The sequence below is a fragment of the Nelusetta ayraudi genome, unplaced genomic scaffold (assembly GCF_046127955.1).
Source record: "Nelusetta ayraudi isolate G7.1 ecotype Tasmania unplaced genomic scaffold, CSIRO-AGI_Nayr_v1 ptg000134l, whole genome shotgun sequence".
Classification (NCBI taxonomy): Eukaryota; Metazoa; Chordata; class Actinopteri; order Tetraodontiformes; family Monacanthidae; genus Nelusetta; species Nelusetta ayraudi.
In genome coordinates, this window is record NW_027466184.1 from 499,997 (window position 1) to 524,592 (window position 24,596).

The 24,596-nt window shown below is 46.1% G+C and overlaps 5 protein-coding genes across 5 annotated transcripts; all 5 read left to right on the forward strand.

Annotated features, from left to right (window-relative positions):
• Positions 1-4,771, forward strand: p2rx3b (purinergic receptor P2X, ligand-gated ion channel, 3b). The gene is made up of 11 exons (XM_076051384.1): positions 1-379; positions 1,325-1,460; positions 1,573-1,644; positions 2,112-2,178; positions 2,278-2,371; positions 2,848-2,925; positions 3,013-3,154; positions 3,565-3,701; positions 4,010-4,103; positions 4,207-4,272; positions 4,368-4,771. The coding sequence occupies exons 1-11, from the start codon at positions 258-260 to the stop codon at positions 4,557-4,559; spliced, it is 1,200 nt and encodes a 399-aa protein (XP_075907499.1). The 5' UTR covers positions 1-257; the 3' UTR covers positions 4,560-4,771.
• Positions 4,772-7,734: 2,963 nt separating this feature from the next.
• On the forward strand, positions 7,735-9,002 carry LOC142904911 (snaclec coagulation factor IX-binding protein subunit A-like). Its single transcript, XM_076051310.1, has 7 exons — positions 7,735-7,795; positions 7,991-8,095; positions 8,199-8,249; positions 8,346-8,437; positions 8,510-8,635; positions 8,708-8,810; positions 8,886-9,002. Exons 1-7 carry the CDS (start codon positions 7,735-7,737, stop codon positions 8,957-8,959), a joined length of 612 nt encoding a protein of 203 aa, XP_075907425.1. The 3' UTR covers positions 8,960-9,002.
• Positions 9,003-13,064: 4,062 nt separating this feature from the next.
• LOC142904955 (snaclec coagulation factor IX-binding protein subunit A-like) lies at positions 13,065-14,525 on the forward strand. Its single transcript, XM_076051393.1, has 7 exons — positions 13,065-13,246; positions 13,340-13,411; positions 13,516-13,566; positions 13,663-13,754; positions 13,828-13,953; positions 14,027-14,129; positions 14,221-14,525. The coding sequence occupies exons 1-7, from the start codon at positions 13,198-13,200 to the stop codon at positions 14,289-14,291; spliced, it is 564 nt and encodes a 187-aa protein (XP_075907508.1). The 5' UTR covers positions 13,065-13,197; the 3' UTR covers positions 14,292-14,525.
• Positions 14,526-16,830: 2,305 nt separating this feature from the next.
• On the forward strand, positions 16,831-18,350 carry LOC142904958 (snaclec agglucetin subunit alpha-1-like). Its single transcript, XM_076051395.1, has 7 exons — positions 16,831-17,071; positions 17,165-17,236; positions 17,341-17,391; positions 17,488-17,579; positions 17,653-17,778; positions 17,852-17,954; positions 18,046-18,350. Exons 1-7 carry the CDS (start codon positions 17,023-17,025, stop codon positions 18,114-18,116), a joined length of 564 nt encoding a protein of 187 aa, XP_075907510.1. The 5' UTR covers positions 16,831-17,022; the 3' UTR covers positions 18,117-18,350.
• A 3,191-nt stretch (positions 18,351-21,541) lies between these two features.
• LOC142904956 (snaclec coagulation factor IX-binding protein subunit A-like) lies at positions 21,542-23,060 on the forward strand. Its single transcript, XM_076051394.1, has 7 exons — positions 21,542-21,782; positions 21,876-21,947; positions 22,052-22,102; positions 22,199-22,290; positions 22,364-22,489; positions 22,562-22,664; positions 22,756-23,060. The coding sequence occupies exons 1-7, from the start codon at positions 21,734-21,736 to the stop codon at positions 22,824-22,826; spliced, it is 564 nt and encodes a 187-aa protein (XP_075907509.1). The 5' UTR covers positions 21,542-21,733; the 3' UTR covers positions 22,827-23,060.
• Positions 23,061-24,596: the final 1,536 nt, after the last annotated feature.

The following is a 24,596-nucleotide window of genomic DNA, read 5'->3' on the forward strand; positions in this document are numbered from 1 at the left end:
CTCATACGGGAAGTTGGAAATTGAGAGAGCAGTAGGGAGAGAGAGAGAGAGAGAGAGGGAGAGGGAGAAATCATCTGGAGACACCTGGTTTAGAAGACGAAGAAGAAGAAGTGAAGAAGATCTGTGACTCTACTCTCTGCCAGTCACTCGTAAGTTTCTCTCACAAAGTGCCGACGAGGACGAGGAGTCGACAGTGAAACCCAATCCCGACTTCGATCTCGACCTCGACCCACTATCCGTCTCTCGTGCTCGCCAACATGTGGTCCTGCATCACCGACTTCTTCACCTACGAGACCACCAAGTCTGTGGTGGTGAAGAGCTGGACCATCGGCATCATCAACCGCATCGTGCAGCTCCTCATCATCACCTACTTCATCGGGTGAGTTCAGGCTGACAGCAGGACCAGTGGGACCAGTAGGACTTACAACGGGACCAGTGTGACCAGTAGGACTGAGACCAGGATCAGTAGGACCAATAGGACTGAGACTAAGAATAGTGTGACCAGTAGGACTGTGACCAGAACCAGTGTGACCAGTAGGACTGTGACCAGTAGGACTGTGACCAGGACCAGTGTGATCAGTAGGACTTAGACCAGGACCAGGACCAGTGGGACCAGTAGGACTGAGACCAGGATCAGTAGGACCAATAGGACTGAGACTAAGACTAGTGTGACCTGTAAGATTGTGACCAGGACCAGCAGGACCATTAGGACTGAGACTAGGACCAATAGGACCAGTGGGACTGTGGAAAAGATTTTTCTGACTAGGTATGATGATTTATGATTTATGATTAATTCTTTATGACAGGGTAAAAAAAAAAAAAACACAAAATAAAACAAAACTGCAGTATTAGTTGACAATGAAAATGGTAACAATGCTTGATGTGATACTGTTTTTTTTCGTTTTTTTTGTTTTTTTTGTTGACCAGTCAGATTCTTTTATGGATAAGGAGGCGAGAGGTACCGCACTGAAAGACCTCTGCCCTTTGAAAAGAACCCACAGAAGACACATTCAGCCAAATGCATTTGGCTGCGGGTAAAGGCATTAGCGAGAATGTAGCTACAGCGACGGCTTTGTCAGCCAAAGTTTTATATTACCAACTATAAGTTAAAGTTGCTGTGAAGATGTACGGAACTTGGGTCCAAAAACCCCAAAACTTTACAAAAAGTTGAAAAAATATTTCTAAAAAGCTCAAAACATGTTAAATAAAAATGTGAGTGTTTGAGGAAAAACATATCTGTTCCAGAAGTAGTGTCTTCAACCAGTTTGTGTGTATGTGTGTGTGTGTGTGTGTGTGTGTGTGTGTTTGTGTGTGTGTGCCACAGCTGGGTGTTTGTCCATGAGAAGGCCTACCAGGTGAGAGACACGGCCATCGAGTCCTCGGTCATGACCAAGGTCAAGGGCTTCGGCATCTACAACCACAAGGTGATGGACGTGGCCGACTATGTCACGCCCACACAGGTAGGCGGGGGAGGGAGGGTGTGTGGCAATGTTGGGGGGAGTTTGCGAGAGTGAGAGGCAGCTGAGATGATTGACAGGAGGGTCATCAGAATGTTCTCCGTGTTCCTTGAAGGGAGGCTCCGTCTTCTGCATCATCACCAAAATGATCACGACCGAGAACCAAGTCCAGGGATACTGTCCTGAGGTCAGTCACCACCACCAGCAGCACTCACCGACCACACATCCAGCACGTCAGTGTCGTCTGGTTTGAACCTGAGGTGCATCCGGTTCAAACCGGACTGTAGGGGAAGAGAGAGAGCAAGAGAGAGACAGAGACGCTTTAGAAAGAACATTAAAAAGTAAAGAACAGGAGAGGAAACGGCGAGTTTAGGAAGGTCCACAGACGCCAAGAGGGCTGGTACACACGCACACACGCACGCACACATGCACACGCACGTGCGCACACACGCACGATCACCTTAGATTGCATTAAGGTGTAAGTGATCTCCGGCTGGACAGGCAGAGACAAGAAGGAAGCAGCAGGAAGGTCAAGAAGAAAAAACGTGCACAAAATACCCACAATTCCCTTGCTTGTGAAAGTTTGATTTGAATCGGCTTCCCGAACTTCAAAAACACAAGGAGTGATGCGTCGCTGTTGTTTACCTTCCACAGAGCGAGAAGAAATTCAACTGCAGCCAGGACAGCGACTGCACACGGCCGAACAAAGCAGGAAGTTACGGTGAAACACACACTCACACTCACTCGTGCACACACACACACACACACACACACACGCACAGCTGAGCTCAGCTGACCACTTTTCTTCTCTGGTGTCCAGGGATTCTTACAGGAAGATGCGTTCCAGCCAAAGGCTCCGGCAAGATGTGCGAGATTAAGGGCTGGTGTCCCGCGGAGAACGACACCATCAAGATGTAAGATGAGACCTTAACCAGGAAGGAAGGAATTCTGTTGCTGCTCCTGCTTCTATTGGCGTGACATCTGCTGAGGAGCTACAGCGTCAGGCTGAGGTTCCACCTTCTCAGCTGAAACTCCATAGAAATAAGGGTTGAAGGAGTAGGAGGAGCAGGAAAAGAAGGAGGAGGAGGAGGACGAGCAGCAGGAGGAGCAGGAGTATTAGGAGGGAGAGGAGGAGGGAGAGGAACAGGAGGTGGAGGACAAGGAGGAGGAGGAAGAGCATCAGGAGGAGGAGAAGGAGGAGCTCAGAAACCTTCAGGTCCTGTAGACGCTCCTGCTTCAGTCTCTCCCGCTCTGTTGTCTAAACTTGTTATAGATTAAGTTTTCCCTCAGGCTTCCATCCCGTCGCTGCTCTATGCTGCCACCACATGGAGATGCTTGGTACTGCTTATCCTTATGCGCTTCGACCCACCGTTTCGTTGTTACTCGCCAGGACGCCAATGATGGAGGTGGAGAACTTCACCATTTTTATCAAGAACAGCATCCGCTTCCCCCTCTTCAACTACACCAAGTGAGGCAGCGCTGATCTCAACAGCCCGGTGGCGCCGGTGGGACGGGTGTGAACATCACCATGTGACTGTGTGTGTGTGCACTGCAGGGGGAACTTCCTGTCCACCATCACTGACAACTACATCCAGAAGTGCAACTTCGACATGGTCAACAACACCTACTGCCCCATCTTCAGGGTGGGAGATGTGGTCCGCTACGCTCAGCAGGACTTCAGCAGGCTGGCAGACAAGGTGGGACCAGGCAGTGGCGGGCCGTCAGGGCCAGCAAGGCCTTCTCTGCTGGCCCGAACTTACTTAGAAAAGTACATTTTCCCATAAATATGATAAGGAAGTTATTCTCCATAGTCTATTCTTTTCACATCATCTAATATAAACTTGATTACATTGCTTCCATTGTTGTGTATTACGGTAGCGTTTTTATCCAACCGAGTAATAATTTAGAGTGGACGAAATATGGCCTCACTAATGGTTTAAGCGTGAAATGCACGGGCACCACTGGGACCAGGAGGTCAGGAGATCCTGCCTCGGGCCAGAAGACTTCAAGGGTTCAACCAGACCTGGCGAAGGTCAGCAGGTTGACACGGGGAAGGTCAGTGTCTGTTGACACGGGGGTGCTCTGCTCTGTCTTCCCAATGTTTCAGGGCGGAGTCATTGGGATCAAGATCGGCTGGGTGTGCGACCTGGACCGAGCAGATGACCAGTGTAACCCATCCTACTCCTTCACACGCCTAGATGCTATGTCGCAGAAGAACGCCGTCTCGCCAGGATACAATTTCAGGTCTCCGCTTCAAAATTCTTCTTCACAGCAACGTGTTTATGTCTCTGTTTGTGTTGTTTGATTGGATCCCAATGAGTCTCATCACTGAGTCTCAGTTCTGAGTATCGCCACTGAGTGCCATCACTAGGTCTTTTCACTGAGTCTTTTTAATAAGTCTCATCACTGAGTCTTGTCACTGAGTCTCTTCACTGAGTCTCTCCACTGAGTCCTTCCCAGTGTTGCTGACTGCAGAAATCACCCGCCAGCGGATTCAAAGAGTGAAGTGCTTGAGCTCAGACTGAGAAAATCCTACACTTACTGACCTCCAGGTTTGCCAAGTACTACAAGACGGAGAACGGGACTGACTACCGCACGCTGATCAAAGCCTATGCCATCCGCTTCGATGTCCTCGTCAATGGAAACGTAAGTTGCTGGTCCCACCTGAATTTTGATCCAATTAACTTCACTTTCCGCCACTTTAATCGTCATTATAGCAGCATAACAACCCTCCTCTATGCTCTGGCAGGCCGGGAAGTTCAACATGATCCCTACATTAATCAACATGGTGGCGGCATTCACCTCAGTGGGCGTGGTCAGTCTCAGCGTGCACGGCGTCACTCACAGCTGCCACCGGTGGACAGACTAAGGAACTGTTTTCTCCGCTGTTTTTTGGTTTGGTTTTTGCAGGGAACGGTGCTGTGTGACATCATCCTGCTAAACTTCCTGAAAGGGGCGGAGCAATACAAGGCCAAGAAGTTTGAGGAGGTGTCGGACCGGCCGCTCGACTCGCAGACCAATGGCTTCTACCGCTCACAGCTGTCGCTGCGGCACAGCGACAGCGGCATGAAGTCCAGCGACTCCATCCAGAACTACGCCTGAGTCCCAGTTCAGGGGGAGACCCAACCTGATGTGACTCCTCCATATGTATATATATATATATGTATACATATATATATATATATATATATATATATATATATATATATATATATATATATGTATGTGTGTGGACATATAAATAATATTAATAATAATGCATGGCGGTCCCTGCACGTTGAAATTATGTTTTTTTTTACTTCCTGTTTGCAGAAATGCAGCTACGTTTATAAATGCTGCAGTATCCAGGAACATAAACAGAACTGTCAATACAAACTGGCGTGGTCTTTTTTTTTTTTTTTGCTTTTTGCTTTTTGCTCTAATTAAATCGCAGCAGTGCGCATTAATCCTAATGCAGTGAGTCTCTCATGCCTGTTTCTGACTTTGTTCACACGCGGTCCGATAGATAGAGCATTAGCATTAGCCCGTATCCTCTCGGTGGACTTGAAGACAAGGCTCAAACCGTCGTCTTGAGCTCTGGACCAGGTCAGTATCACTGACGCGTCCAGAGGATTCACGGAGATGATCCATGAAAATCATCCAAAATCATCATCATCATCAGCAGCAGCAGCAGCAGAAGCTACAGAAGAAGCAAAACTCAGCATGAGGTACTCTGCTGAGATAACAGACAGTCGTTTTCCTTAAAATGCATCATTTACATTTTTGGTTTTCATGCAGCAACATTTACTTGAACAAGTTGACAAGTGATGTGTCCAGAGCCACCTTTAAAAAAAAGAAAAAAAAGATCATGACTATGTAAACGCAGCGGCAGTGCTTTAAGAGGAGCACTCAGCTTGTTTAACAGTGGTTGTGGTTTGGTTCTCGGCAGGATGGTGGCCTTGCAGCCTCACTCTGCTGCCGCTGCGTCACGATCGCTTCCTGAATAAATTACAACACACAAAGAACTTCCACAGAATTCATTTGTATTGATCTACAGATCCAGAAGCTGGAGGCTGATCCTCAAAGAAAATCCGCAAAAAAACAAACAAAAAACAAACTCCAAATGAATGGCCAACAGTTACACTGCAATTTGTTTCTTACCAGGATAAAAGAAAAGACAATGAATGACAGGGGAAAATATCAGATGAATCAAAAGAATTGAATCTTTTTTCCTGCTGCACGACATGGAAAAAACAGTTAAAAGTGGAATCATACCGGTGATGACTGCTGCAAATTCATAGCGCTAAGGACGCCATGATGCTGTCTGAGGCTGTGACTTCAGTGGTAGAGGAGCAGGAGACCAGAGGACCACTGACTGGCTGAGTTAATGACCTGCAGATGACACAGAAAAAGACTCTCTAGTGAAAATCACATTTGCAGTTCTTCAGTTGGTATTTACACACACACACACACACACACACACACACACACACACACACACACACACACACACACACACACACACACACACACCTGCTTTCTTTGCACCATGTCTGGGCACCATCACTGTACAAACCTGGGAAGGCAGTTAAAAACACACTCACATGTTGTTTTGTGGCTTTGATCGTCAAAGAAGGTAATGGAGGACCATATATGTTCCATATACGTCACTGATAATCAATCAACTTAGGCCCTGTTTGCACTTGGTCATTTCATGCGTTTTTCGTATTCCGATCGGCAAAAAACACATTAAGTAACCAAGTGCAAACAGTCCAAATCCGTTTTGTCATCCGAATAAAAACGCATCGCACGGACGTGCGAACAGAATGCGACTTCAGTCCACATTAACGACCGCCTACTCCACTCACCTCTCCCGTGTACGTACTTGGTCGGCGCCCCACCTCCCGGCGTCGTCATTATAAAGTTACAAACAAGAAGCGAAAACAAATCATTTTTGTTAGACTCGTTTATTAGCATGCTAATAAATTTCATTCCGGATTAGCGTATTTTGTCAGTGGAGCAGCGGTCGCAGTTTCCCCCCATATGAGATTAAATGTGCGACGTTGCATCCGAAAATTTTGCCAGCCACCGTTGATCCGAAAATAAAGTCGTCACCACTCTGTCCCACCAGTCGTTACTCCTCGTTCGGATCCATACGAGCTGCAGTAGAATTAAAACGAGTGACTGTCCGCAAACAGGAAGTTGATTCTTATTCGCTGTCATGTAAAACTCGCCGTGGTTTTGCGCTTTACTGCCCCCAGTCGTTAGAAACGGAAATGATGCATGTTGCATTTGCATATTAATGCTACGAGCGAACAGATGCTTCGAGATCCGTTCTCGTGATCCAATTCCACAAAACAGTTACAAGTGACCAAGTGCAAACAGGGCCTTAAAGGGTTTGGAAGAAGTTCAGAGGTCGTAAAAGTCTACAATTCAGGTCAGGCCTGCGTCCCCATTCACGATAAAATCACAGTCATTAGTCTTGTTATCGGCATTAAGAATGTATATGACTGACAGGAAGTGGTTTCAGAGCAGCTGAGAGGTCATCCAGGCATGAACAATATGAAGACCAGGTTCTTCAGCTGGATGGACCCTCCAAATGCTTGTAGACCACCAAGACTGCTGGAGCCCCATCATCAATAAAAGGATGTCCTCGTGGGTGGGTCCATAGTTCAGTCTGCATCAGTGAGTGGCAGGCTGCAGATAATCAGCTCTGACTGCACCTTCTGCACCTTCTGCACGTTGCACGCTTCACCGTTTTATCTTATCAGAGCCATATCAGCGAATACTCCAGGCATTGCTGCCTCCGTTTTGGTGCCCACCTTTGGTTTATGAGCCTTTCATGGCCATGAGTTTATAAAAACAATCTTTGAGACCACCCCCCCACACACACACACACACACACACACACACACACAGAGTAACGCGCAAGAGTTATCGTCATTCATACATCTTATCTCTGGCTTCTAGTTAGCGAATGGCAATGTCGTGATGAAGGAACAAAACAACAGCCTCTTTCTCTCCAATTCAAACAATACACAGTACAACATAAAACATAAAAACGTAATAAAAAAAAAAAAACACCAGCTACTAGCTAACCCATTCAGCAAAATTTAACTGAGGATTTGACATGGATGGCAACGTGCAGGTTTACGGGTGCCATGTGCACCCATAAAAACTATTTGACAACACCTACGTTTCACCACAACCACACAACACAGCAAATGGATAACAACCAAACGCTCACATGCTCACGTGAAGAACCAGTCACCTGCACTTTCACGCTTCGCAGCGCCTGATGGCCACGCCCACAGAGATCAGGACACGCCCCTTGGCAAGCAGGACTGGCTGTGGTCCAGGTGTGTTTATAAAGAGCAGTATCACTGAGTCACTCAGGATAAACCACTAAACTTCAGCATCTCCATTCCCTCCTCCAGAGACTCCAAAGTCCTACTGCTCACCATGAAGTCCATCCTGGTCCTCAGTCTTCTCCTCTGCGCTGCAACTGCAGGTCTCCAACACTCAATCTCTATCTCTTGCCTGCCACTGTTCAGGAAGAGAAACTGATGAACTGACTGTGTCTGCTGCTCCAGCTGAAGTCCAGGAACAGGCTCCAGAGGCAGTGGAAGCCGTTCCTGAAGGTCTGGCTGCTGCACCAGGTAATGTTACCATGGCAACGACTCCAAAGCTGGCTACAAAAGCATCAAAAATCTTCTCTGAAAGTTGTGACTCTTGGCTGAAAACGTTCTGATGTTTTTTCAGTGCCCGAAAGCAGGGCAGTGGCAAAAGCTGAGGAGGCGCCTGCTCCTCAAGGTGAGAATCATCATCCTGGATGAGTTTGACTGATTCCACAGCTGGACCTTCTACAGATTCCAGCAGATTCACCTCAGCTCTCTCTTCCCTCTGTAGCTCGTTTCAACTTCTGTCCAAATGGCTGGGCGGCCTACAACCTCCGCTGCTACAAGTTCAGCACCACTGCCATGACCTGGCTCAACGCTGAGGTTTGTCAGGGATGTTCTCACTGTGCATCTGCTGCCTGATCCGTCCTTGTAATACCCTCTTGTGTCCAACAGTGGTACTGCAACAGCCAGGGAGGCCACCTGGCCTCGGTGTCGGACCCCGGAGTGTACAACTTCCTGCAGCAGATGACCCAGAGTGCCGGTCAGAGCGTGGCCTGGCTGGGAGGCTTCTACCTGCAGGTTTGAACTTGTGAAGGTCCACATCAGCTCCAGGAACGATTTCAGAGCTCTCACTGCTGCTCTTGTCTTCAGGGTTCCTGGCTGTGGATCGACCGTGCAGGTTTCTACTACACCAACTGGTACTCACCCAGCTCCTCCTACACCAGCTACTCCTGCATATACCTCCGCAGCACCAGTGAGTCAATCTTTCCATACTTGATCTTTGAAAATACAGCCGGTGGTTAATGTTCTGGTTCTTCTCTTGTTTCAGATGGATGGGCGAACTTGAACTGCAACTCTGCTGTTCAATTCATATGCTCCAAGATCCCCTCAGGGTGCAATTAGCCACACTAGCGTTCTTCTTGAAAACTGTTGAATTTAATCCTTAGGACCCAAAGTTGTTGTTGTTGTTACTTATTATTCTGACTGATTAACTTTTGTAAGTAGCTGTTTTGTTTTGTTTTGTTGTTGTTTTTTAATTAAAGAGGCTTCAAACGTTCTTGATGTCTGTCATCTGTGTCTCGTTGTCAGTGCTGCACTTGATTGTTCTCACCTATGCTCCCCTGGCCAAGTGTATAAATATAGGTGCTGGTCATATAATTAGAATATCATGAAAAAGTTTATTTATTTCTTTAATACGATTCAAAAAGTGAAATTTGTATATTATATCCATTCATTACACACAGATTGAAATATTTCAAGTGTTTATGTCTTTTAATTGTGTTGATTATAACTGACAAATAATGAAAAACACAAATTTAATACCTCAGATAATTAGAATATTGTGGAAAGGTTCAATATTGAAGACCCCTGGTGCCACACTCTAATCAGCTAATTAATTCAAAACACCTGCAAAGGCCTTTGAATGGTCTCTCAGTCTAGTTCTGTAGGCTACACAATCATGGGGAAGACTGCTGACCTGACCTGAGTTGCCCAAAATATGAGCATTGACACCTTGCACAAGGAGGGCAAGACACAAAAGGTCATTGCTAAAGATGCTGGCTGTTCACAGAGCTCTGTGTCCAAGCACATTAATAGAGAGGCGAAGGGAAGGAGAAGATGTGGTAGAAAAAAGTGTACAAGCAATAGGGATAACCGCACCCTGTGTAGAGGATTGTCAAACAAAAGCCATTCAGAAATGTGGAGGAGATTCACAAAGAGTGGACTGTAGCTGGAGTCAGTGCTCCAAGAACCACCACGCACACACGTATGCAAGACGTGGGTTTCAGCTGTTGCATTCCTTGTGTCAAGCCACTCTTGAACAAGAGACGGTGTCAGAAGCGTCTCGCCTGGGCTAAAGACAAAAAGGACTGGACTGCTGCTGAGTGGTCCAAAGTTATGTTCTCTGATGAAAGTAAATTTTCCTTGTCCTTTGGAAATCAAGGTCCCAGAGTCTGGAGGAAGAGAGGAGAGGCACAGAATCCACGTTGCTTGAGGTCGAGTGTAAAGTTTTCACAGTCAGTGATGGTTTGGGGTGCCATGTCCTCTGTTGGTGTTGATCCACTGTGTTTTCTCAGGTCCAAGGTCAACACAGCCGTCTACCAGGAAGTTTTCGAACACTTCATGCTTCCTGCTGCTGACCAACTTTATGGAAATGCAGATTTCATTTTCCAACAGGACTTGGCACCTGCACAGTGCCAAAGCTACCAGTACCTGGTTTTATGGACCATGGTATCCCTGTTCTTAATTGGCCAGCAAACTCGCCTGACCTTAACCCTATAGAAAATCTATGGGCTACTGTGAAGAGGAAAATGCGATACGCCAGACCCAACAATGCAGAAGAGCTGAAGGCCACTATCAGAGCAACCTGGGCTCTCATGACACCTGAGCAGTGCCAAAGACTGACCCACTCCATGCCACGCCGCAGTGCTGCAGTAATTCAAGCCAAAGGAGCCCCAACTAAGTATTGAGTGCTGTACATGCTCATACTTTTCATGTTCATACCTTTCAGTTGGCCAACATTTCTAGAAATCTTTTTTTTTTGTATGAGTCTTATAAGTAATATTCTAATTTTCTGAGATACTGAATCTGGGTTTTTGATTAGTTGTCAGTTGTAATCATCAAAATTAAAAGAAATAAACACTTGAAATATATAATTCTGTGTGTAATGAATGAATATAATATACAAATTTCACTTTTTGAACGGAATTACTGAAATAAATCAACTTTTTCATGACATTCTAATTATATGACCAGCACCTGTAGTCCTTGTCTCCTTTTGTCTTTGTTGAATCATTGTTTCGGTCGGGGTTTGTGCCATGCTGTTCCTGTTCTCGCCATATTATTCAGTTGCTTTCAGGTCTGGGTTCATGTTTTTTTTTCATTGTTGCTTCTTCTTTTTTGTTTCTCTTTTGTACTCCCCTTGTCTGCTTTTCTGTTCCTGTAGTGGGTACGATCCCAGTACCAGTCTTCTGTGTGGAGTTCGGATGTTCTCCGTGTAGCTGCGTGGGTTCTCTTTCGGAACACCAGCCTCTCCCACAGTACAAAAACATGCATTTGAGACCAATTGGGAACTCTAAATGGTCCTCTAAACTTATTTGACATTGTCATTATTGGGTGTTGTCTGTAGAACTTTGAGTTTTTTGTTTTTTTTTACTGTAGTTCTTTATGTTTTCACAAGTCAAGCAGCGTCTGGTTTAGACCAGTTCTACTCAACTCAACTCAACTTTAAAACAACCACAGCTGACACAAAGTGTTGTACATAAAAACATAAAACAAACAGTAAAACAATAAAACATAAGGAAATAAAATAATGGTCTGTCGTGGTGAAGAAGGAGCTAAGCCGAAAGGCGAAGCTCTCAATTTACCGGTCGATCTACGTTCCCACCCTCACCTATGGTCACGAGCTTTGGGTAGTGACAGAAAGAACAAGATCGCGAATACAAGCGGCCGAAATGAGTTTCCTCCGCAGGGTGGCTGGGCGTATCCTGAGGGACAGGGTGGGAAGCTCGGCCACCCGGGAGGAGCTTGGAGTAGAGCCGCTGCTCCTCCACATCGAGAGGGGCCAGCTGAGGTGGCTTGGGCATCTGTTCCGGATGCCTCCTGGACGCCTCACTGGGCAGGTGTTCCGGGCATGTCCCACCAGGAGGAGGCCTCGGGGAAGACCCAGGACACGCTGGAGGGACTCTGTCTCCCGGCTGGCCTGGGAACGCCCTGGGGTCCCACCGGATGAGCTGGAGGAGGTGACTGGGGCCAGGGAGGTCTGGGCATCTCTGCTTAGGCTGCTGCCCCCACGACCGACCCCAGATAATGCGGCAGAAGAAGAAGAAGTAGAAATAAAACAAATACGGTGTCATGCTGGGTCAAAAGCCAAGGCATAAAAGTGGGTTTTTAGACGGGCTTTAAAGATCGACAGTGAGGGGGTTTGTCTGATGTGGAGAGGTAAGTCGTTCCACAAAGAAGGAGCAGCAACAGTTCTAAGTGTAAGTTCGAAGCCAAATCTTATAAGTTGGCACTTCTCCACATCATCAAATAATTTCCACATTTATTTCATTGTTTGCATCAGTCTATTTTTTAATAACACAGTTTCTATTAAGTAATCAGTTAATGTCTGTTGATACAGTTCATTTAAAACTCTGCAGTTACAAGAGCAGATGAACCAGATATGGTCTGGTGTGTGAGTCATTGTCTCAATGTCCAAATAAGTCACTGATTCATTATTTGGAAAAAATAATGAAAAAGACCTTCTAAAGGGGTTGGCGGCAGATCAGAGGTCATAAATTATAAACCAGCATGAAAAAAGGATTCCCAACCTGGGTGGGTCCACAGTCCAGCCTGCATCGTGACCAGTGAGTGGCAGGCTGCAGCAGCCAGAACTGTCTGCAGCTCCTGCACGTTTCTCGCTTCACGTTATGTTTTATCTTATCTGAGCCAAATTGGCAATTGGTGCCAACAAGCTTCTACAGAACTGGGCAAAGTACGGCCCGCGGGCCACATCCAGTAGCGATAGTGTTAGTAATAGCAATAGCGATAGCGCCCTCTCCCCGACCCCCCATCAACGAAAGTATGACGGGGGGTCTTGACTTGACCGACACGAATCAAGTCTGTCAGGTGGCCCATTGCAAAAAATAATTGCCCACCCCCGTTCTGGCATCACTGTCTCTGTTTCTGTGCCCTCATGTTGTTTATGAGCCTGTTCATAAACTGAAATCATTGCTTAACATCTCGTGTGTTGTTCGGTTCTGTCTTCACACTTGTCTTCACCACAAGCACATACTTCTCCACATTTGTTTGCGCGTCTCTCTCCATATCTGTCTTTACAACAGTCTTCACACCTGTTTCCACGTGACATAGACAGCGCTGGAGCAACAATCAATTGCTCACGTGTTTACGTCATGAACAAGGTCACCTGCTCCCATCCCACCTCATGATCACACCCACACAAACAAGGACCCTCCCAGCAGCAGGACTGGCTGTGGTTCAGGTGTGTTTATAAGGAGCAGCATCACTGCATTGCTCAGAATAAACTGCTCACAGGTACCAGGACAGGTGAGACCTTCCACTGGATCCTTGAACCGACTGCTTCTCTTCACTTCCACAGCTGCCTTCCCTCCTCCAGAGACTCCAGAGTCCTGCTGCTCACCATGAAGTCCATTCTTATCCTCAGTCTTCTCCTCTGCGCTGCAACTGCAGGTCTCTGACTCTCAATCTCTACCTCACGCCTGACACTGTTACTGTTTAGAAAGAGAAACTGAGAAACTGACCGTGTTGTCTTCTTGATTGCAGCTCCAGCTGAAGTCCAGGAACAGGCTCCAGAGGCAGTGGAAGTCGTTCCTGAAGGTCTGGCTGCTGCACCAGGTAATGTTACCATGGCAACAACTCCAAAGCTGGCTACAAAAAATATCAAACACCTTCTCTGAAAATTGTGACTCTTGGCTGAAAATGATCTGATGTTGTTTCAGCGCCTGAAAGCAGGGAAGTGGCACAGGCTGAGGAGGCGCCTGCTCCTCAAGGTGAGAATCATCATCCTGGATGAGTTTGACTGATTCCACAGCTGGACCTTCTACAGATTCCAGCAGATTCACCTCAGCTCTCTCTTCCCTCTGTAGCTCGTTTCGACTTCTGTCCAACCGGCTGGTTCACCTACAACTTCCGCTGCTACAAGTTCAGCACCACTGCCATGACCTGGTTCAAAGCTGAGGTTTGTCAGGCGATGTTCTCACTGTGCATCTGCTGCCTGATCCGTCCTTGTAATACCCTCTTGTGTCCAACAGGAGTACTGCAACAGCCAGGGAGGCCACCTGGCCTCGGTGTCGGACCCCGGAGTGTACAACTTCCTGCAGCAGATGACCCAGAGTGCCGGTCAGAGCGTGGCCTGGCTGGGAGGCTTCTACCTGCAGGTTTGAACTTGTGAAGGTCCACATCAGCTCCAGGAACGATTTCAGAGCTCTCACTGCTGCTTTTGTCTGTCAGGGTTCCTGGCTATGGATCGACCGCGCAGGTTTCTACTACACCAACTGGTACTCACCCAGCTCCTCCTACACCAGCTACTCCTGCATATACCTCCGCAGCAGCTGTAAGTTGACCTTTTCACATTTGATCCTCATTTTGATGAAGCTGGAATTTGTGGAATGGTGGTTAATGCTCTGGTTCTCCTCACCTTTCAGATGGATGGGGCAACTTGCAGTGCACCAGTGCTTATCGCTTCATCTGCTCCAAGAACCCCTTTGACTGTTAGCTATAGCATCTCTCCTGAAAACTGTTGAATTTAATCCTCAGGACCCAATGTTGCTGTTGTTGTTTCTGATTAATCTGATTGATTAATTTGTCTGAAAGTTGAGCGCCTGAGTGGAGGCTTTTGCTACTGGTAGTAATCACTGCAAAACACAACACTTTTCTAACATTTGTAAATAGCTGTTTAATTGTTCTTGTTCCTTTTTTTGTTTTTTAAATAAAAGTCATCAACTCACAACTTTGAAATTATGTTTTTATTCCGCTACAACACTGAAAAGCTCATTTTACAGTCAGTCTTGACAGACTGGACGTAGCTTTGGCGTAAGGCCGCCCCCCACAGTCTGAAGACGTAACTGCACTTAAGGAGTGTCCCATTTCTAAGCCCTTACACTTGTTTTTGAGGGCCAAGATTGAGGGCCAAAGATTGAGGGTTAAGGGCGAGGGTTGAGATTGAGGAGTTAAGGGAGGAATTGGAATTGGCCCTTTATGTACACCTGAGCTGAAAACCTGCTACTGAAAACACAGAGAGGGGGCGGGGGTGTACAATAATCAGTATTTAAAACAGCATTTGTCAGGATTCCTTTCATTTTCTTCCCCTCGTGCAGCCGATACCAAGCTCGGGTGGACTGAGCATGAAAAGATCAGTGAAGACAGAAGGGGGCGCTGCAGCACTGCATCATCTGCTCCAAGATCCCCGCCGGCCGGGTGCAATTAGCCACACTAGCGTTCTTCTTGAAAACTCTTGAATGTAATCCTTAAGACCCAAAGTTGTTGTTGTTGTTGTTGTTGTTGTTGTTGTTATGATGTTGCTGTTTATTATTCTGACTGATTCATTTGTCTTCCAGTTGAGCGTCTGTTGAGTTGGTGCTCCCAATTATTGAATGTTTCGTTGTTATTTGGATTTTATGTTTATGATGGTTCAACTTAATGTTATGTTATGATGTTATGTTTATTGACTGAGTTAACTGATTGCTTGATTGACAGGCCAGCTGTCTTATATGGGCGTGTCTAATAAAAGCCTTGCACCCACACCCGCAGCCGTGTTCAGTTGTGTGCAGGTGAGGTGCAGAAACTGCAGAGCGTTTCCCGTTCGTGGTTTTATTTCGGTGCTTATCCTTTTCCTCTCTCTGGATTCACAATGCAAAGCCGCTGTATAGCTGCACTCTGCTAACAGCGTCTTTTCTCACTTTTGTAAATAGCTGGGGTTTTTTTTGTTGTTGTTTTTTAATTAAAGAGACTTCAAACGTTCTTGATGTCTGTCATCTGTGTCTCGTTGTCAGCGCTGCACTTGATTGTGCTCACCTGTGCTCCCCTGGCCCAGTGTATAAATTCAGGTGCTGTTCATATAATTAGAATATCATGAAAAAGCTGATTTATATTCATTCATTACACACTGATTGATATATTTCAAGTGTTTATTTCTTTTAATTTTGTTGATTATAACTGACAAATAATGAAAAACACAAATTCACCATCTCAGAAAATTAGAATATTGTGGAAAGGGTCAATATTGAAGACCCCTGGTGCCACACTCTAATCAGCTAATTAACTCAAAACACTTGCAAAGACCTTTAAATGGTCTCTCAGTCTAGTTCTGTAGGCTACACAATCATGGGGAAGACTGCTGACCTGACCTGAGTTGCCCAAAAGATGAGCATTGACACCTTGCACAAGGAGGGCAAGACACAAAAGGTCATTGCTAAAGATGCTGGCTGTTCACAGAGCTCTGAGTCCAAGCACATTAATAGAGAGGCGAAGGGAAGGAGAAGATGTGGTAGAAAAAAGTGTACAAGTGTTCATTTAAAACTCTGCAGTTACAAGAGCTGATGAACCAGATATGGTCTGGTGTGTGAGTCATTGTCTCAATGTCCAAATAAGTCACTGATTCATTACTTGGAAAAAATAATGAAAAAGACTTTCTGAAGGGGTTGGCGGCAGATCAGAGGTCATAAATTATAAACCAGCATGAAAAAAGGATTCCCAACCTGGGTGGGTCCACAGTCCAGCCTGCATCGTGACCAGTGAGTGGCAGGCTGCAGCAGCCAGAACTGTCTGCAGCTTCTGCACGTTTCTCGCTTCACGTTATGTTTTATCTTATCTGAGCCAAATTGGCAATTGGTGCCAACAAGCTTCTACAGAACTGGGCAAAGTACGGCCCGCGGGCCACATCCAGTAGCGATAGCGTTAGTAATAGCAATAGCGATAGCGCCCTCTCCCCGACCCCCCATCAACGAAAGTATGACGGGGGGTCTTGATTTGACCGACACGAATCAAGTCTGTCAGGTGGCCCATTGCAAAAAATAATTGCCCACCCCCGTTCTGGCATCACTGTCTCTGTTTCTGTGCCCTCATGTTGTTTATGAGCCTGTTCATGAACTGAAATCATTGCTTTACATCTTGTGTGTGGTTCAGTTCTGTCTTCACACTTGTCTTCACGTGACATAGACAGCGCTGGAGCAACAATCAATTGCTCACGTGTTTACGTCATGAACAAGGTCACCTGCTCCCATCCCACCTCATGATCACACCCACACAAACAAGGACCCTCCCAGCAGCAGGACTGGCTGTGGTTCAGGTGTGTTTATAAGGAGCAGCATCACTGCATTGCTCAGAATAAACTGCTCACAGGTACCAGGACAGGTGAGACCTTCCACTGGATCCTTGAACCGACTGCTTCTCTTCACTTCCACAGCTGCCTTCCCTCCTCCAGAGACTCCAGAGTCCTGCTGCTCACCATGAAGTCCATTCTTATCCTCAGTCTTCTCCTCTGCGCTGCAACTGCAGGTCTCTGACTCTCAATCTCTACCTCACGCCTGACACTGTTACTGTTTAGAAAGAGAAACTGAGAAACTGACCGTGTTGTCTTCTTGATTGCAGCTCCAGCTGAAGTCCAGGAACAGGCTCCAGAGGCAGTGGAAGTCGTTCCTGAAGGTCTGGCTGCTGCACCAGGTAATGTTACCATGGCAACGATTCCAAAGCTGGCTACAAAAAATATCAAACACCTTCTCTGAAAATTGTGACTCTTGGCTGAAAATGATCTGATGTTGTTTCAGCGCCCGAAAGCAGGGAAGTGGCACAGGCTGAGGAGGCGCCTGCTCCTCAAGGTGAGAATCATCATCCTGGATGAGTTTGACTGATTCCACAGCTGGACCTTCTACAGATTCCAGCAGATTCACCTCAGCTCTCTCTTCCCTCTGTAGCTCGTTTCAACTTCTGTCCAAATGGCTGGGCGGCCTACAACCTCCGCTGCTACAAGTTCAGCACCACTGCCATGACCTGGTTCAACGCTGAGGTTTGTCAGGCGATGTTCTCACTGTGCATCTGCTGCCTGATCCGTCCTTGTAATACCCTCTTGTGTCCAACAGTGGTACTGCAACAGCCAGGGAGGCCACCTGGCCTCGGTGTCGGACCCCGGAGTGTACAACTTCCTGCAGCAGATGACCCAGAGTGCCGGTCAGAGCGTGGCCTGGCTGGGAGGCTTCTATCTGCAGGTTTGAACTTGTGAAGGTCCACATCAGCTCCAGGAACGATTTCAGAGCTCTCACTGCTGCTTTTGTCTGTCAGGGTTCCTGGCTGTGGATCGACCGCTCAGGTTTCTACTACACCAACTGGTACTCACCCAGCTCCTCCTACACCAGCTACTCCTGCATATACCTCCGCAGCAGCTGTGAGTTGACCTTTTCACACTTGATCTTCATTTTAATGAAGCTGGAATTTGTGGAATGGTGGTTAATGTTCTGGTTCTCCTCACCTTTCAGATGGATGGGGCAACTTGCAGTGCACCAGGGCTTATCGCTTCATCTGCTCCAAGAAGCCCTTCGACTGTTAGCTATAGCATCTCTCCTGAAAACTGTTGAATTTAATCCTCAGGACCCAATGTTGCTGTTGTTGTTTCTGATTAATCTGATTGATTAATTTGTCTGAAAGTTGAGCGCCTGAGTGGAGGCTTTTGCTACTGGTAGTAATCACTGCAAAACACAACACTTTTCTAACATTTGTAAATAGCTGTTTAATTGTTCTTGTTCCTTTTTTTGTTTTTTAAATAAAAGTCATCAACTCACAACTTTGAAATTATGTTTTTATTCCGCTACAACACTGAAAAGCTCATTTTACCTGGTTGACAAATCATGTGGGGCGGTCATCCGTCTGACTTTAGGCCGGACAGTCCGGCTGACGTTCAGGCTTACAAGAGATTGACAAAAAGGCACCGATTGGCTGAAGACGTCAAATAAATATCTGATCATCTCATTGGTTGGTCCACCTGAAAAACAGTCAACGCTGACACTTGGAGGTTGTGGGTTCTATTCTCCACTAGATCAGACCACACAATGTAAAAGTGGGAGCCGCTGTCGGGGAAAAATCGGCCAACAGCTTATTTAGCATCCAAAATAAATCACAAGCAAACAAAGCTGAAATTCCTCATGCAGCAGTTTTCTCTCCATCTTGCAGCCCAACTGCCATCAGACTGGAGTTGGAACCCACTCAAAACTAATGGTGAATTCCAATTCCTCCCTCACCCTCAATCTCAACCCTCAATCTCAAAAATGCGCACTCCCGCGAGGTGCAAGTGCTGTCCCGATTCTAAGAACGTCAAGTTGAGGGACGAGTTTAAGGGCTGTATCGCCCTCAATATTGAGATTCTCCGGCACCACCCTTGGGAGTAAGGGCTACCCAGAAGGCATTGTTTATTTTCGCCAAGACATCTTCGAAAAAGATGGCGATGAAAAAAGTGAGCTACAAATGGAAGTATTTTCTTAGTTAATAAAGATATAAATATTACAAAACCATTTTATTGTCTTAGTGTAAGACTTTTTTATGCATTATTGACATTGTTGTTGCATAACATTTATTTTTTTTTTTTACTTTTCGATGTTTATCAGCCGGACCGGCGGTCCCGGCTTCACGTAACTTGGATACCGCGTTGTGTAGCGACGAAGGACTTCTTCTTTTTCGTCGTCTTCTTCTTCTTCTTCTCCTTCTTCTTCGTCGTCGTCGTCTTCTTGACAGACTGGACGTAGCTTTGGCGTAAGGCTGCCCCCCACAGTCTGAAGACGTAACTGCACTTAAGGAGTGTCCCATTTCTAAGCCCTTACACTTGTTTTTGAGGGCCAAGATTGAGGGCCAAAGATTGAGGGTTAAGGGCGAGGGTTGAGATTGAGGAGTTAAGGGAGGAATTGGAATTGGCCCTTTATGTATACCTGAGCTGAAAACCTGCTACTGAAAACACAGAGAGGGGGCGGGGGGGGTACAATAATCAGTATTTAAAACAGCATTTGTCAGGATTCCTTTCATTTTCTTCCCCTCGTGCAGCCGATACCAAGCTCAGGTGGACTGAGCATGAAAAGATCAGTGAAGACAGAAGGGGGCGCTGCAGCACTGCATCATCTGCTCCAAGATCCCCGCCGGCCGGGTGCAATTAGCCACACTAGCGTTCTTCTTGAAAACTCTTGAATGTAATCCTTAAAACCCAAAGTTGTTGTTGTTGTTGTTGTTGTTGTTGTTGTTGTTGTCATGATGTTGCTGCTTATTATTCTGACTGATTCATTTGTCTTCCAGTTGAGCGTCTGTTGAGTTGGTGCTCCCAATTATTGAATGTTTCGTTGTTATTTGGATTTTATGTTTATGATGGTTCAACTTAATGTTATGTTATGATGTTATGTTTATTGACTGAGTTAACTGATTGCTTGATTGACAGGCCAGCTGTCTTATATGGGCGTGTCTAATAAAAGCCTTGCACCCACACCCGCAGCCGTGTTCAGTTGTGTGCAGGTGAGGTGCAGAAACTGCAGAGCGTTTCCCGTTCGTGGTTTTATTTCGGTGCTTATCCTTTTCCTCTCTCTGGATTCACAATGCAAAGCCGCTGTATAGCTGCACTCTGCTAACAGCGTCTTTTCTCACTTTTGTAAATAGCTGGGGGTTTTTTTGTTGTTGTTTTTTAATTAAAGAGACTTCAAACGTTCTTGATGTCTGTCATCTGTGTCTCGTTGTCAGCGCTGCACTTGATTGTTCTCACTTGTGCTCCCCTGGCCCAGTGTATAAATTCAGGTGCTGTTCATATAATTAGAATATCATGAAAAAGCTGATTTATATTCATTCATTACACACTGATTGATATATTTCAAGTGTTTATTTCTTTTAATTGTGTTGATTATAACTGACAAATAATGAAAAACACAAATTCACCATCTCAGAAAATTAGAATATTGTGGAAAGGGTCAATATTGAAGACCCCCGGTGCCACACTCTAATCAGCTAATTAACTCAAAACACTTGCAAAGACCTTTAAATGGTCTCTCAGTCTAGTTCTGCAGGCTACACAATCATGGGGAAGACTGCTGACCTGACCTGAGTTGCCCAAAAGATGAGCACTGACACCTTGCACAAGGAGGGCAAGACACAAAAGGTCATTGCTAAAGATGCTGGCTGTTCACAGAGCTCTGAGTCCAAGCACATTAATAGAGAGGCGAAGGGAAGGAGAAGATGTGGTAGAAAAAAGTGTACAAGTGTTCATTTAAAACTCTGCAGTTACAAGAGCTGATGAACCAGATATGGTCTGGTGTGTGAGTCATTGTCTCAATGTCCAAATAAGTCACTGATTCATTACTTGGAAAAAATAATGAAAAAGACCTTCTGAAGGGGTTGGCGGCAGATCAGAGGTCATAAATTATAAACCAGCATGAAAAAAGGATTCCCAACCTGGGTGGGTCCACAGTCCAGCCTGCATCGTGACCAGTGAGTGGCAGGCTGCAGCAGCCAGAACTGTCTGCAGCTTCTGCATGTTTCTCGCTTCACGTTATGTTTTATCTTATCTGAGCCAAATTGGCAATTGGTGCCAACAAGCTTCTACAGAACTGGGCAAAGTACGGCCCGCGGGCCACATCCAGTAGCGATAGCGTTAGTAATAGCAATAGCGATAGCGCCCTCTCCCCGACCCCCCATCAACGAAAGTATGACGGGGGGTCTTGATTTGACCGACACGAATCAAGTCTGTCAGGTGGCCCATTGCAAAAAATAATTGCCCACCCCCGTTCTGGCATCACTGTCTCTGTTTCTGTGCCCTCATGTTGTTTATGAGCCTGTTCATAAACTGAAATCATTGCTTTACATCTTGTGTGTGGTTCGGTTCTGTCTTCACACTTGTCTTCACGTGACATAGACAGCGCTGGAGCAACAATCAATTGCTCACGTGTTTACGTCATGAACAAGGTCACCTGCTCCCATCCCACCTCATGATCACACCCACACAAACAAGGACCCTCCCAGCAGCAGGACTGGCTGTGGTTCAGGTGTGTTTATAAGGAGCAGCATCACTGCATTGCTCAGAATAAACTGCTCACAGGTACCAGGACAGGTGAGACCTTCCACTGGATCCTTGAACCGACTGCTTCTCTTCACTTCCACAGCTGCCTTCCCTCCTCCAGAGACTCCAGAGTCCTGCTGCTCACCATGAAGTCCATTCTTATCCTCAGTCTTCTCCTCTGCGCTGCAACTGCAGGTCTCTGACTCTCAATCTCTACCTCACGCCTGACACTGTTATTGTTTAGAAAGAGAAACTGAGAAACTGACCGTGTTGTCTTCTTGATTGCAGCTCCAGCTGAAGTCCAGGAACAGGCTCCAGAGGCAGTGGAAGCCGTTCCTGAAGGTCTGGCTGCTGCACCAGGTAATGTTACCATGGCAACAACTCCAAAGCTGGCTACAAAAAATATCAAACACCTTCTCTGAAAATTGTGACTCTTGGCTGAAAATGATCTGATGTTGTTTCAGCGCCCGAAAGCAGGGCAGTGGCACAGGCTGAGGAGGCGCCTGCTCCTCAAGGTGAGAATTATCATCCTGGATGAGTTTGACTGATTCCACAGCTGGACCTTCTACAGATTCCAGCAGATTCACCCCAGCTCTCTCTTCCCTATGTAGCTCGTTTCGACTTCTGTCCAACCGGCTGGTTCACCTACAACTTCCGCTGCTACAAGTTCAGCACCACTGCCATGACCTGGTTCAAAGCTGAGGTTTGTCAGGCGATGTTCTCACTGTGCATCTGCTGCCTGATCCGTCCTTGTAATACCCTCTTGTGTCCAACAGGAGTACTGCAACAGCCAGGGAGGCCACCTGGCCTCGGTGTCGGACCCCGGAGTGTACAACTTCCTGCAGCAGATGACCCAGAGTGCCGGTCAGAGCATGGCCTGGCTGGGAGGCTTCTACCTGCAGGTTTGAACTTGTGAAGGTCCACATCAGCTCCAGGAACGATTTCAGAGCTCTCACTGCTGCTCTTGTCTTCAGGGTTCCTGGCTATGGATCGACCGCTCAGGTTTCTACTACACCAACTGGTACTCACTCAGCTCCTCCTACACCAGCTACTCCTGCATATACCTCCGCAGCAGCTGTGAGTTGACCTTTTCACATTTGATCCTCATTTTGATGAAGCTGGAATTTGTGGAATGGTGGTTAATGTTCTGGTTCTCCTCACCTTTCAGATGGATGGGGCAACTTGCAGTGCACCAGTGCTTATCGCTTCATCTGCTCCAAGAACCCCTTTGACTGTTAGCTATAGCATCTCTCCTGAAAACTGTTGAATTTAATCCTCAGGACCCAATGTTGCTGTTGTTGTTTCTGATTAATCTGATTGATTAATTTGTCTGAAAGTTGAGCGCCTGAGTGGAGGCTTTTGCTACTGGTAGTAATCACTGCAAAACACAACACTTTTCTAACATTTGTAAATAGCTGTTTAATTGTTCTTGTTCCTTTTTTTGTTTTTTAAATAAAAGTCATCAACTCACAACTTTGAAATTATGTTTTTATTCCGCTACAACACTGAAAAGCTCATTTTACAGTCAGTCTTGACAGACTGGACGTAGCTTTGGCGTAAGGCCGCCCCCCACAGTCTGAAGACGTAACTGCACTTAAGGAGTGTCCCATTTCTAAGCCCTTACACTTGTTTTTGAGGGCCAAGATTGAGGGCCAAAGATTGAGGGTTAAGGGCGAGGGTTGAGATTGAGGAGTTAAGGGAGGAATTGGAATTGGCCCTTTATGTACACCTGAGCTGAAAACCTGCTACTGAAAACACAGAGAGGGGGCGGGGGTGTACAATAATCAGTATTTAAAACAGCATTTGTCAGGATTCCTTTCATTTTCTTCCCCTCGTGCAGCCGATACCAAGCTCGGGTGGACTGAGCATGAAAAGATCAGTGAAGACAGAAGGGGGCGCTGCAGCACTGCATCATCTGCTCCAAGATCCCCGCCGGCCGGGTGCAATTAGCCACACTAGCGTTCTTCTTGAAAACTCTTGAATGTAATCCTTAAGACCCAAAGTTGTTGTTGTTGTTGTTGTTGTTGTTGTTATGATGTTGCTGTTTATTATTCTGACTGATTCATTTGTCTTCCAGTTGAGCGTCTGTTGAGTTGGTGCTCCCAATTATTGAATGTTTCGTTGTTATTTGGATTTTATGTTTATGATGGTTCAACTTAATGTTATGTTATGATGTTATGTTTATTGACTGAGTTAACTGATTGCTTGATTGACAGGCCAGCTGTCTTATATGGGCGTGTCTAATAAAAGCCTTGCACCCACACCCGCAGCCGTGTTCAGTTGTGTGCAGGTGAGGTGCAGAAACTGCAGAGCGTTTCCCGTTCGTGGTTTTATTTCGGTGCTTATCCTTTTCCTCTCTCTGGATTCACAATGCAAAGCCGCTGTATAGCTGCACTCTGCTAACAGCGTCTTTTCTCACTTTTGTAAATAGCTGGGGTTTTTTTTGTTGTTGTTTTTTAATTAAAGAGACTTCAAACGTTCTTGATGTCTGTCATCTGTGTCTCGTTGTCAGCGCTGCACTTGATTGTTCTCACTTGTGCTCCCCTGGCCCAGTGTATAAATTCAGGTGCTGTTCATATAATTAGAATATCATGAAAAAGCTGATTTATATTCATTCATTACACACTGATTGATACATTTCAAGTGTTTATTTCTTTTAATTGTGTTGATTATAACTGACAAATAATGAAAAACACAAATTCACCATCTCAGAAAATTAGAATATTGTGGAAAGGGTCAATATTGAAGACCCCTGGTGCCACACTCTAATCAGCTAATTAACTCAAAACACTTGCAAAGACCTTTAAATGGTCTCTCAGTCTAGTTCTGCAGGCTACACAATCATGGGGAAGACTGCTGACCTGACCTGAGTTGCCCAAAAGATGAGCATTGACACCTTGCACAAGGAGGGCAAGACACAAAAGGTCATTGCTAAAGATGCTGGCTGTTCACAGAGCTCTGAGTCCAAGCACATTAATAGAGAGGCGAAGGGAAGGAGAAGATGTGGTA

Excerpts from the sequence above, each read along its gene's own strand:
- LOC142904958 (XM_076051395.1), top strand. The coding sequence starts at position 17,023 with ATGAAGTCCATTCTTATCCTCAGTCTTCTCCTCTGCGCTGCAACTGCA. Across the intron at positions 17,580-17,652 it reads TGACCTGGTTCAACGCTGAG|TGGTACTGCAACAGCCAGGG; the intron begins GTTTGTCAGGCG and ends TGTGTCCAACAG. Across the intron at positions 17,955-18,045 it reads CATATACCTCCGCAGCAGCT|ATGGATGGGGCAACTTGCAG; the intron begins GTGAGTTGACCT and ends CTCACCTTTCAG.
- LOC142904956 (XM_076051394.1), top strand. The coding sequence starts at position 21,734 with ATGAAGTCCATTCTTATCCTCAGTCTTCTCCTCTGCGCTGCAACTGCA. Across the intron at positions 21,948-22,051 it reads AGGTCTGGCTGCTGCACCAG|CGCCCGAAAGCAGGGCAGTG; the intron begins GTAATGTTACCA and ends ATGTTGTTTCAG. Across the intron at positions 22,103-22,198 it reads GGAGGCGCCTGCTCCTCAAG|CTCGTTTCGACTTCTGTCCA; the intron begins GTGAGAATTATC and ends TTCCCTATGTAG.
- p2rx3b (XM_076051384.1), top strand. The coding sequence starts at position 258 with ATGTGGTCCTGCATCACCGACTTCTTCACCTACGAGACCACCAAGTCT. Across the intron at positions 2,372-2,847 it reads GAGAACGACACCATCAAGAT|GACGCCAATGATGGAGGTGG; the intron begins GTAAGATGAGAC and ends GTTACTCGCCAG. Across the intron at positions 3,155-3,564 it reads TCAGCAGGCTGGCAGACAAG|GGCGGAGTCATTGGGATCAA; the intron begins GTGGGACCAGGC and ends CCAATGTTTCAG.
- LOC142904911 (XM_076051310.1), top strand. The coding sequence starts at position 7,735 with ATGGCCACGCCCACAGAGATCAGGACACGCCCCTTGGCAAGCAGGACT. Across the intron at positions 8,250-8,345 it reads GGAGGCGCCTGCTCCTCAAG|CTCGTTTCAACTTCTGTCCA; the intron begins GTGAGAATCATC and ends TTCCCTCTGTAG. Across the intron at positions 8,636-8,707 it reads TGGGAGGCTTCTACCTGCAG|GGTTCCTGGCTGTGGATCGA; the intron begins GTTTGAACTTGT and ends TCTTGTCTTCAG.
- LOC142904955 (XM_076051393.1), top strand. The coding sequence starts at position 13,198 with ATGAAGTCCATTCTTATCCTCAGTCTTCTCCTCTGCGCTGCAACTGCA. Across the intron at positions 13,412-13,515 it reads AGGTCTGGCTGCTGCACCAG|CGCCTGAAAGCAGGGAAGTG; the intron begins GTAATGTTACCA and ends ATGTTGTTTCAG. Across the intron at positions 13,567-13,662 it reads GGAGGCGCCTGCTCCTCAAG|CTCGTTTCGACTTCTGTCCA; the intron begins GTGAGAATCATC and ends TTCCCTCTGTAG.